Source organism: Podarcis pityusensis (genome assembly GCF_964106645.2).
Source record: "Podarcis pityusensis genome assembly, chromosome: 12".
In the NCBI taxonomy this organism is placed as follows: Eukaryota; Metazoa; Chordata; class Lepidosauria; order Squamata; family Lacertidae; genus Podarcis; species Podarcis pityusensis.
In genome coordinates, this window is record NC_138037.1 from 47,696,075 (window position 1) to 47,708,695 (window position 12,621).

At 44.2% G+C, this 12,621-nt stretch overlaps 1 protein-coding gene and 1 long non-coding RNA gene across 10 annotated transcripts in view; one reads left to right on the forward strand and one right to left on the reverse strand.

The window, feature by feature from the left end:
• TMEM108 (transmembrane protein 108) overlaps nt 1-12,432 on the forward strand; it is a 190,968-nt gene extending 178,536 nt beyond the window's left edge. For all 5 annotated transcript variants that reach the window (XM_080975925.1, XM_080975929.1, XM_080975926.1 and 2 more), the window contains 2 exons: nt 9,961-10,115; nt 12,079-12,432. In XM_080975925.1, the coding sequence (XP_080832051.1) occupies nt 9,961-10,115; nt 12,079-12,201 (278 nt within the window). In that variant the 3' untranslated portion in view covers nt 12,202-12,432. The remainder of the gene's footprint in view (nt 1-9,960; nt 10,116-12,078) is intronic.
• The window catches only part of LOC308460043, a 38,229-nt gene continuing 27,033 nt past the window's right edge, over nt 1,426-12,621 (reverse strand). For all 5 annotated transcript variants that reach the window (XR_013978404.1, XR_013978405.1, XR_013978406.1 and 2 more), the window contains 2 exons: nt 4,282-4,442; nt 1,426-3,114 (listed from right to left, as the gene is read on the reverse strand). This is a non-coding gene — a long non-coding RNA (uncharacterized lncRNA). The remainder of the gene's footprint in view (nt 3,115-4,281; nt 4,443-12,621) is intronic.

The following is a 12,621-nucleotide window of genomic DNA, read 5'->3' on the forward strand; positions in this document are numbered from 1 at the left end:
CTACAATTTCAGTTCTCCCACACCAAGCTGAATAGCAGTCTTTGGAATTCCCTATAAATGGCTGCTGGGATTTCAGTATCAATTGTCAACTCCTCCCAAGTCGTAACATCATGGAGTGTGATCAGGGCTGGGGTGACTGAAAAAGATGGAACTTGTAGTGATGTCTGGCCTTGCAGATACAATTAGTTTGTACGACTACCTTCTGCAAGACTGAGAGGTTACCAGGATGCACTGAAACAGTGATCTACTTCTTCTGCAGCATAGCTTCAGAGCAGGGATGGAAACATAGATAAGTGGCAGGGCACAGTAAGCTCTACCTGTTTGTCTCATTCTGTGTGGCTGATGAGGCAGCCACATCCTGCTTGAGGAATTGCTAGTGGCAGAAAACTCTTAAGAGGTGGTAGTAGTCTAGACAAATATGTGCCATGCTTAGTTCACTTTTGGATCAAGAGGCAACCATGTCAGATCACAAAACAGTCTTAATATAATGCCAACAGCTGAATGGTCCAGAAGTATTAACTCAAAAATTTAAAAGTCAACAATTCTCTTTGCACGAGCCTAAGCTGCTCTTTGGCTTCTGGCCCATTCATAGTCCTTGAAGGGTTTGGGTAGTGGTTCAAATGCTTCCCAACCTCTCTTGTCCAGATAACAATGAGACAAAAGAATATGCCACGGACAGCAATGTTTTTTGTGTCAGTTCAACTTTTTTAAAAGCTCTTTTTCGTCTCCAGCCTGTAAATGGCTTTTTGGGCCAGATGTTGCTGTATTAACATATTTCTCAAGTCAGCAGCTGGACTGTTCTGTTTGACTTTCTGTTTCCCCGAACAGTTCGTTCTCTCACAAGCTACACCCTTCCTGTCCAATTGTAATTCAGGGGATGGAACGCTTCACAAGGCAGGTGCCATGCATGGTGCCGCATCAGGATAATAAGATAATGACAATAATCATAGTATAATCTTTCCTTGGCTCTGCTAACTCTGCAGGCTGCTTCCCCATCATCTCCCAAGTTGAAAGGCATGCATTACATACCAGATGTGGTACAAATGCCCACCCCGACAAGTCACTTTTCTTGTCATGGTAATGTGAAATAAATTACTTGCTCCCCCTGATGGACAGACCAGTTGCAGCTCCCTTGTACATAATCCCAAGGCAGAAAGCTTCGGTTTTCCTGAAAATATGTTCTTGCCAAAAGAGTGCAATTTCATATTCAGCATCGCAGCAAAGCTGCAACTAGGCTCCAAGGCAGATCACCTGACAAATGGGTCATGTAAGTAGGGAGGTTGCTGCCACCTTCAGGACACAAGGCAAATAGAGTCAACCTTTTGTCTGACCAACTTGCTGGTTTATTGTTGCGAACATTTTTTTATTTTTAAAGTCAACGGGGTTGCTACCAGTCAGCATGTTAATGGCATAGGAAGCAAAACATGACACAGTAAACTTCAGTTTATTTGACTGTACATCAAATACAGTACAGTATTATTGTGACAACCACAATGAAAAGTAGACATATAGGTGCACAAGTGGTACACAGCTGTGCGACTGTGCAGTTAAGGAATTCTTAGACCCTGAACTTAATTATCGGAAGAGGGGCATTTAGATATCAGTGTGTTAGTACTTTATGTACTTCAAACTGATAAGACAGCCCTGCTGTATCTGGGGACTTTCTTACTCATTCTGCTGTGCAGGGCCCTCGACTGATTCATTGTTACATCCTCATGTTTACATCCCACCTCTCTTCCAAGGAGCTTCTTCCTCTTTCCATTTTTCATTGACTATAACCCTATGAGGTAACAGTGTGCCTAAGACAATCCAGTGCAAGCGTTCCACCTTGCACAACATCACACCTTGTGGTGTGTGGGCATGCCCAGGGCGGGCTGACATCACTCGTGCACGCCTCACGGCTTGCATGTGACACAAGCATGCCCCACAACATGTGCACATGGCCACCAGGGAATTATGAAAGGGCCCAACCACCCCCTTGAAAATTTTGGTTTCCCCTCCCGGCCCCCGCTAGTTGGTGTGCCTGATTCACAGCTAAGCAAAGGTTTGAACTCAGGTCTCTCAGGTCCAACACTCTCAGCACTACACCACACTGACTTGTCTCAAATTCCTGCCCTGGTGATGCCAGTGGTTGCGATTCAAATGGAGTCCCTCATTGTTTTGATATTTTAAGACTGCAAGATAAAATTTCCCAGGAAACATGCCTGCCCAGATATGGTAAGTCAACATTTTACTGACAGGTAGCCTTAGAATTTCCATAGTTTGGTTGGATTTAGCATTTTGCCAGCTATCCAACTGGATCTCGCTCCTACAATAGTTTATCCAGGTGCCCCTGTTCATGTTCTGCTTCTTGTCCTGGTGCCTTTTTAAAAGCTCACACAATGAGAATAATACCACGTGGCCATTCTCTAATCAAATTAAAGGGTCGTGGCAGCCATATTTCCACTTGAAAAGAAATGTGGCTAATCTTCCCATCACAAGGAAGTGGTGGGGAGTGTGGGATTAACTGAACTGTGAAATTCTGTATCAGTATAAAGCATATAGAAATCAGGAAGGTGGAGATTTTTTGCACAGTGTTCAGCATAAGTCCCCATATCCATAAATGTAACCTAAGAATGGAGTTTCAGAAGAAGCATTTTCCAGGGTTAAAACAGCACAGGGGGAGGTACAACCACCCACAGGAATTCTCTCTTTTCAGAGCAAAATCTACAGAGTCCCAGCCAAATCATGAGAGCAGCCAAATTGTGAGAGACCACATCACGCAAAGCACATGTTCAGCTCATTATTGTACGCTCAGGCCAGTTGGTTTGGCCAGCCAGGGAATGAAGTAGTAGTTCCCAAAATCTGTGTGGTTTTGACCAATGCATTAGGAAGTACAGAGAAACCCTGGAAAATGTGTCTTCTATTTAACTAGTACTTGCTCAGCAGAGAAGTGCTAAGTGGCATTCAGTTCTTAACCATAAAAATGCATTTTCATCTTGTCACAATTCCAGTGGGTTTTATGTCCTCGCTGCCTTGATTCATTTGGGGAAGAGGGAGAATTTGTAACATGAAGTAGCAAAATGTTCAGCACAATCACTTTGAAAAACTTCTCCAAGCTCTTGGAATCCAGACCTTTTAAGGAAAAAAGAAAAGAAACCTATTGCTGCAATTAAAGGCTGATGTGATGAAAAAGAGGAGGATGGGAAAGCTGTGACTTCAATTCATGACTGTGAATTAATTTAGCCATTACTGTTCATGTGAAATGGAGGCCAGCTTGGAGTGTGGAAGTATCAGTAGAATACCAAAGATGCATGTGGCGTGTTCCTTTGGATCCTGTTCTAGCTCATACAGTGGTACCTCTGGTTATGAGGTTCCGGAGGTTCGTTTGTAACCCGAAACCGCTTGTAACATGAGGCGTGCTTTCAGTAATGGAGCCTCCCGCTGCTGCCGGCATGCAACTTCCACTCGCATCCCAGGGCAAAGGTCACAATGGGAGCATCTACTTCCGGGTTAGCAGAGCTCGTAACCCGCAGCGTTCGCAAGGGGGATGGTACGTAACACAAGGTTCCACTGTATTTCACATCCTCGGAACACTTGAGCGCTCCTCCTGCTTTTATTAACTCAGTATATCAGCAATTGGTTAAGTTATGATTGGGTTTCGGATTCCTCACCACCACCATTGAAATTCAGGAGAAGCGTCTGGCCTTTCTTAGCATCTGAAGGATAAGCCTTGTCACTGAGATAGGCTGCAGGTGAAGATCACCATTACAGAACAGCTTTAGTATGGTGTCTTTGCATGGATTGCCTTCTACGCAACCCTGTGCTTTCCCTATCCAACTCACTTTGCAAGCCTATTTATTCGGAGATAGAGCCATTCTGCTCAATGGGGCTTACTCCCTAGTAAGTTTGCTTAGGATTATAACTTAGACATATGGTCCTGTTTATGTTCCCCCCCTTCCCCCCCCCCCAAGCAAGACATGTTTAACCTTATTTGACGCTCACACTCACTTAGCGTGCATTTGCACTTTGGCTCACAGGTCAGCAGTGCTCCTTTTAAGTGGTGAATGCAGTTTAGATGTGCTTTGACACTGTAATGAAAGTCAGGCTGCCTCAAATTGAAGTGTATTGCCGCAGAACCTGGAAGCAGCTTTTACACTTATCTAATTCTCCACACCACATTAGCGCTTCCTATAGGAGAGGTCTGCAGCAGCTGCTTTCATATCAGCCAGCATGATCCATATCAATGGAGGAAGTGTAAATCAGCTACTTTGACATTCTGCAGATTGCTGTCCAACTTACCTGGTTGTCCTAGAAACGCTGATGTAGGAAGACCCAGAGCCATCAAGCTAAGTGGATTCAGCTCTTCAGGAGTGAGCCAATTCCTGGTCACTCAGGTGTCTCTCCAGTGATTTCTTGGGGACCACCAAGCAGAAGTCTTTCTCAGCCCTGCCACTTTAAATCTGTAATTGGAGAAGCCCAGAATTACATTCTTAGCCATGGTTCAAAGCATGTGGTCTGCCACTGAGCTGTGGTCTCTCCTTTGAAAGACTGGAACCTTATATTGGGAATTTCCATTGGTTTGAAACATCCAAGCCTGTAGTATTACGCAGCTCTGTACCATTTACATTAAAATCACTTTCCATTTGGAAACCCTGCGTGGTAAATTACTGGTCATCTAACCCCAACTAACCAATATGCACCCCACACATGCAACTTTCATACTTTTAAGTTTGGGGTTCATGTTTACTGCCATTCCACTTGAGAATAAAAAACAAAGCAATCACTGTGGCTTAGATGCAACAAATCTGTCTTTCCAGCCCACCAGAGGCAAACCTGATGCTTTTCTGGCAACATAATTTGACGAACATCAAACCTAACATTTCCCAAAGGCTTACGCAGATTTAGCTGCAAAACCTCCATCCACCGTAACACAAGCCCTGTAATTAAGTATCTAAGCCATTCAGAATGGTCTGCCTAGGTGAAAGTACTTTCAGATGCCCTTCCCCCCTTCAAACCCTCCACCTCTGCCTAATATAAGGATTCTTTGAGGGCAGAAGGCACACAAATCATCTATACTAATAGTGATCTGAATTCTCTGAGTGCTGTTGCTTAAGAACCGAAAACTGCACCATCTACAAAAGACAAGCTATGGCTGTGCACTATTGGCACACATAAGAGTTTGAAGGGACATGAGGGTCGTTTAGTCCAACCCCGTGCAATGCACGGTAAGTGACTTGAGCAGATGGGTATGACTTAGCACAGTGGTTTATGAAGATGGGGACTGACCTCGGGCCAATCATTCTCTCTCTCAGTATAACCTGCCCCACATGATGATTGCTAGAATAACATGGGGAAGGGGAGACTCATGTAAGCTGCCTTGATCTCCTTGGAGCAAAGGCAAGATGTAGTTAAAAGGGCATTTCCTAAGAACCCCGGGCTGTCATTCCAAATATTGTTGATCCTGACTCAACAGCAACCGCATAAATAAACCCTGAAAGAAGATCAATTCTAGGGGATGAATTCTTCTCTAAGTGGGCACTTACGTACCAAGTGCTTTTCATTGCCACCGTGGGACTTCTTGCCTACACATCTGTTTGTTTGCTTGGGGACTAAGATTTGTACAGTAGGAATTAAATGAATGGCACCGGATAAATGGAAGCAAAGAGCCCGTCTTAAGCATTGTGGTAGGCGTATAATAGCCTGCAATTTTGAATGTGACAGGAGTAATAACTATATTTCTATTAATTCAACAAAGAGATTTGTAGCAGACACACACCTTTTCCTTTGAATAAAGCAGGAACTAAATCAACTGTTCTGATTAACAGCCTCCCCCCCCCCCCCCAGTGCTCCCTGTTACTTTAAACAGAACTCTGACCCCCTATGCACTGGTAAAACGTCCATAATTTATATTGTGAGGTGGGAAACGTTCATTTGAATCCCTGATGAGCAGTGGGGTATAGTGGTTATTAGTCCCAGACTAAGACCTGGGAGCCCGGAATTAAAATCCCAACTCGGCTACAAAGTTCATGAGGTGGCCTTTGGCCAATTGTCACTTCTCAGCCTAGCCTACCTCAGAGGGTTGTTTGTGAGGATAAAATGGGTAGCTCCTTGTGAGAAAGGTGGGCTAAAAATGCTATGCACAGATACAAAGAAACCTCCTAGCACATGTAGTCCAGCATCCTGTTTTCACAGTGGCCAACTAAATGCCTATGGGAAGGTCACAAGCGGAACCTAGTGTGCAACAAGACTTTTTTGCAGTGGCTTTAGTTGTCAAACTATTCAAAGGGTCTTTGGCCTACCAGCATTTGCTTCCCCCTACCTCACCAGCCAATATTTTTCATATAATAATAATAATAAAATTTTATTTATATCCCGCCGAACCCGGGCTCAGAGAGGCTAACAACAGTAAAATGATACAACATTCTAAAATCATTTCATTATAAAATCATTTCATTATAAAATTTACAAATCTAAGATAAAAAGTATGGCTCTTGGGTAGTTCTTGAATTGTTTTCCTTGGACTAAGAAGCTCCTAGAGAGAAAGGAATGTGCCTTTTTCACAGGGTCTGTTTAGTCTGCCCATGTAACTAACAGCTTAGCTGTTGGATATTGCATCAAGAATAGATGTGTTTTATATTCTGTGGACCCGTCCCTAAAGCTGTTTTTTTTACCACATCTTTTCTTTGAAAGAGCAAGTATGTGGTATAATGGTTAGAGCATTGGGCTAAGCCGAACGGGGGGGTGGGGGTGCTACTTGGGTTCAACTTTACCTTCAGCCTTGAAGCTCACTGAGAAATTTTGGGCCAGTCACCGTCTCTGAGCCTAACCTACTTCACTGGGCTGTTGGGAAGGTAAAAGGAGGTGGGAAAATCATGAATGCTACTTTGAGCTTCTTGAAGGAAAGACAGAATATAAATGTAAATAAAAAGCTTTCATAATCACCATTTTAGATAATTGGTGTACAGAACAATGCAGAGTTATGGTTCAAAAGTTTCCCCAGAGTAAGCACTTCTGTTTGAAGGCTCTCCTCCCAGAATTCAACCCATTATTTCCCAGGCTAATAGAGACCCTGCAATTTGGTTGCATAAGTGGGAAACTAGAGTAACATAGGGGTCACCAACTTGGCACCTGTGGGTGCTCATGCGCCCAGAGGCCATCACTGGCACCCACAGGGTCCAACTGAAATCAGGCTTGTAAGAAGCATTCTCTTGCAGCCATTAGACATAGGGTCACATTCACACCATACATTTAAAGTGCATGGCTTTCCCCGCAAAGAACCCTGGGGGCTGTAGTTTAAGGGCGAAAGGAATTGTAGCACTTCGAGGGATAAACTGTAGCTCCCAGGATTCTTTGCAGGGAAACCCTGTGCTTTAAAGGTAAAGAGACCCCTGACCATTAGGTCCAGTCGTGGACGACTTTGGGATTGCAGCGCTCATCTCGCTTTATTGACAGAGGGAGCCGGCGTACAGCTTCTGGGTCATGTGGCCAGCATGACTAAGCTGCTTCTTGCGAACCAGAGCAGCGCACGGAAACGCCGTTTACCTTCCCGCCGGAGCGGTACCTATTTATCTACTTGCACTTTGACGTGCTTTCGAACTGCTAGGTTGGCAGGAACAGGGACCGAGCAACGGGAGCTCACCCCATCATGGGGAATTGAACTGCCAACCTTCTGATTGGCAAGTCCTAGACTCTGTGGTTTAACCCACAGTGCCACCCGCGTCCCAACCCTGTGCTTTACATGGGCATTAATTTGACTTTAAATGTATGGTGTGGGTGCGACGTGGTGCCCACGACAGCTTCTCCTATTTGCATGTGTGCCTAGAGGCCCACTGATTGTTATAACCAGTAACAAAGGAGAAGCTCACAGTGGTGTTTAAACTTCACTAGATGCAGAAATGTCTTGCCAGTATCGCCCAACAGGAAACAAGCCTCGAGACTTTTAGCAGCAATAGCTGCTTCCTGTGCCCGTGCTAGTATGCTAGCATTGATTGATTTATCAAATTTCTGCCCAGCACTTCTTCCCAAAGGAGCCCTGGGCAGCAAACATATCTATAATAAACAATACAATGAAAAATAAAATAAAAACCTATTTGAAACATTTAAAAAGCTGTCAACGCAACATCTAAAAACAGTGAAGCACAATCAAACATGCAACCGATTGTGTGTCTGACTTGGCCTGCCGAAACAGCAACATTATCACCAGGCGTTTCAAAGAATCCAATGATGGCACTTGCCTAGGGAGTTCCAAAACACAGGTGCTGCCACACTAAAGGCATGACACCTGATGAACATCACAGGAAGACAGTAGGCAGGGCAGAGATTTAATATTGTGCAGCTAACATGCAGTTCCTACCCATATGATTTCCCACAGCTACGCAATGCAAAAGAGGATGACTAGCCTAGCGAAGTGATTATGACTGGCTTAGATGAAATTGCCCAGATTTTGAAGCTTTTTCAGTGGTAATAAGAAGATAAGACATCTCTTGATCCAAATCAAAACAGATACGATTATGCCTGCACTCTCTCTCAGTATTTTGTGTTAAGGATGGAGCCTGCTGTGAGACCTGATTATAGTGGCCCTGCTGGTAATATTAACTCAAGGCTTAGCCTTGGCTGTGTGCTGTGTTATCCAGAGAATCGTAGATGCTTATGAAATTAGAATGGAACACGTGACCTCTGATACTACTAAGACTGAGAGCGGTATTTGGGCCAAGCATTACACAGCAGGTACATGAAGTAGCCCAACAGATTTCTAATGAAAAGCAGCTATGGAAAGGAATGGTGAGGAGGGAGGAGAGGCAGCTTAACCCCTTTCCTTCTGCCCATTCCCCACTTGCATCCCCCCTTCCCAGCTGCTTTTCCACCAGTGGGTGGGGAGAGTTACGTATTTTCTTCCCACAGCTGGAAAAACAGCTGCACTGAATTTCAAACAGAAAAATGGCTGGAGGAGAAAGGCTTTAAGTAATCTTTTCCCTCCTTCCACCATTAAAGTTATAATATAAATTCTACATATTATACTGGTGTTTCTCAAACTTGGGTCCCCAGCCATTGTTGGACTAAAACACCCATCATCCCTAGCTAACATGACCAGTGATCAGGGATGATGGGAGCTGTAGTCCAACAGCTGGGGACCCAAGTTTGAAAAACACCATTACTCTGTTTTTGAGTGTATTTCCTGGAAACAAGCTGGAACAAGAGCAGTACACACTGGTCCCCTTGGACTACAGAAACAGTGTCGAGCATTGTCAGCAGTTTGCTTCATTACAAACAACACACCTTGGATAACTACTCCACTGTATGTTTCCAAAGCCACTGATTCAAAAGGCAGGAAGGGAACAAGCAATTGTGTGTTTTGGTCAGTCCAGCATCCTCTTCTCCCAGTGGCCAACCAGATGCCTATGGGAAGCCCAAAAGGAGGACCTGAGCACAACAGCAGTCTTCTCACCTGTGTACTCCGTAACTGGCATTCAGAAGCATACTGCCTCCAACAGGGGAGGTAGAATATAGCCTTGTCTTCCATGAATCTGCCTCTTCTAAAGCCATCCAAGTTGGTGTCTAACTCCCTGTTCTGGGATGGAATTCCGCTACGTGCTGCATGAAGAAGCACTTCATTTTTTTCTGTCCTGAATCAGAGAACTGTGCTTTTGTCCTTCCTGTGAGCTTCCCAAAGGCATCTAGTTGGGTCACCGTGAGAAGCAGGGTGTGGTGGCCTAGATTGCTCTGACTTCTTATATTCTTACATCTCTTTGATTCAGAACGTGAAAACATTAGGTGGTCTTGCATGGTGTTCTTAATTCATCAAATGTTGCATCTTCCAGTGGTACATGAACCACAATGTGAACTTTTCATAGATCTGTGCATGCAACCCACAGACAGTGGGGGGTAATCTATTACAATATACAGTCTACTATGCAAGCCACCGCCAACTAATTTCCCATTGTTGCACAAGCACACTCTCAAACATGTTTGTGTTAACAGCTGTCCTGCTCACCATCTGCTGCATGCGGAGAAAGAAGAAGACATCAAACCCAGAAACCAACCTGAGCTATTGGAACAATGCTATCACTATGGACTACTTCAACAGGCATGCTGTAGAATTACCCAGAGAGATACAGTCCCTTGAAACCTCAGAGGTAAGATCTGAACTCTCTTGGCAGTGAACCTCCGAGGTAGTTCATATCAACAAGCGGATTTTAGCCACTCTGCTTGGCTCTCACACATAGCGTTGTGAACTCACAGGGCCCTAATGATAGGAGAGGTAACTGGGAGAACTTTCCCTTTTAAGCAGTTCTGAAAGGCACATGGACCCCCTCAGATGCTACTCTTTGCAAACATGCCTTCTTGGCTTCCATGCACATAGTGTCTGGCTTCCCATTTCTGTTGATGCCCCTCCTGTTACCAGCATATAGACTCCTCCTGAACCAAGACAGGGTGGCCTTGTGTCCTACTTTACAGAGGAGAGTACTCGACTCAAAGAGCTGAGTCCAAATCCTTTTAAGAGTAAAGAACAAATGGAGACCAGGGGCCTTGAAGTGACCCATCTGTAGCACTGGACAACAGACTGAGCTGGTACACCTGGTCACATCTTTCTCACTATATTGAGAGGAATTGTGTTTCTATTCAAATGGTAGTAATTGCTTCTAAATTTGCATCTCATCCAGTCATTCATTCATTCAATTTGTACACCACTTTTCCACAATAAAAATATATATGCTCAAACCGGCATGCTACAAAGAAACAGGTGTGCATCTCAAGCAAATGCCACAAAAAATTACATAATGACACAGCAAAACAATGGCAAATATAATAGCATACCAAAAAAAACACATTTCAATTCTACCCATATAACAGTATTACTTAAACAACACCCAGCATCCAATAGCAAAAACAAGGGAGCGCCACAGTTTCCCCTTGGTCCTAGAAACACGCCTCCCGTGAGGTTGCCACAGTCCCTCTCCTGCAGCAGCTTCTTACAAGGCTTCCAAGGGCAAAGGGTGGGGTAGCTGGAAACCCCCCTCCCATTATGTTTATTATGTAGCATATGCAAATAAATGTCCTCTTTGGCCCTCTTTTTGGGTGCATAAATGGCTACCCTCACACCAAGGGGCGTTTTGCCCCAGCCCCACTGACTTCTCTGTCCCAATTCCGTTAGCCATCTCAATTTACCCAGTTTCATTCTTATCTTCTCCACACCATCCAAACCACCTTCTCTCTCAGATTTTCCCTACAGCCCCATCTCTCTTTATACAGGGATGGAGAACCTGTGGTCCTCAAGTTGTTAGAGCACCACAGGTTCCCAATCTTTGCTCTATATATCTATCCCCTCCCCCCTCTTTTCTTTTGGTTTCCAGTTTCTCCACACTTCCCTCAGGTTCTGTTTCTCAGTTGATAACCTGCTCGGTCTTTTTTTGTTTGTTTCAGCCACTATCCTGCCATTAAGCTTTCCTGCCTCCTTCCCACCAGGCTTCCCTACCCAGCCCCTGCTATTCCAATCTCTATGTGAGGGTTTCCACACTTGCTTCCCAGAAGCTGGGCTATTTATGAACAATTTGCTGTTGAGAGATTTTTCAGCTGCTAGAATGTTCACAAAAAGGACGTGACATGAAAATCAGCAGTCACAGTCGATCCCATCAACTAGCATGGATGATCCACCTAACCAATTATACAATTCCACATTTTTCAAATGAACAAAGCTGGAATGGGGAACCTGTAGCACACCAGATCTTTTTTGGACTACAACTCCCATCATCCCTGACCTTTGGCCAAGTTGCATGGGGCTAATGTGAGCTGGAGAACTGCAACATCTGGAAAGTCACAGGCCTCCAATTCTTGGTATAAAGGAACCACCTTTCTCTAAGGGGACACTGATGTTTCTGTCTCACCCTACTGCTTTTAGCTCAGACCAGTGAATCCTAAGTATTACATTTTTTAAAGCTTTGCTTTGGCCATACTGAACCATTGGTTGACTGGATACTGGATATTCTTCAAGACTTTGTCCTGCCAGTGCAAATTCTACCATGTTGACTGTCCCTTATTGTATTTCTGAAGCTTAATATTTTCTTCCCTTTCTCTCCCCTGACCCCTTTTTCCCTGTAGGACCACCTGTCTGAGCCGCGCTCCCCAGCTAATGGTGATTACAGGGACACCGGCATGGTCCTTGTTAACCCTTTCTGTCAAGAAACGCTATTTGCAGGACATGAGCAAGTGTCTGAAATATGACTTGTACTTGCAGTCCAATCTCCATTGTCTCCAAAATCTATATATAAATCTATCTATATATATAAATATATATATTATAAATATAACCTTTGTGTAACCTTGAATTATGAGCAACCTTTTGAGCTTCCCCCCACCCCACAAGAATTATCAACCTCTTTTTTATAAGTGTGATTAAAAACTTTACAGACCAAACTCCAGCTTTATAAAATAAAAGTGATTTCTAAGCAAAAACGCCTGCTGAACCAGTTCCTTTTGTCGCCTTTGCTAGATGGTTTTAATTTGTACTCCACTTGCATGTAACCAAGCGAGGGGGGTGGTTTAGCACATCATTCTCTGTTCCCTTCTCTCCTCCCTTTCACAAGATGAGCAAGCGCAGGAGCCTTTGCTGATATACTAGGCTATAGCCTAGCATTCTTTTGG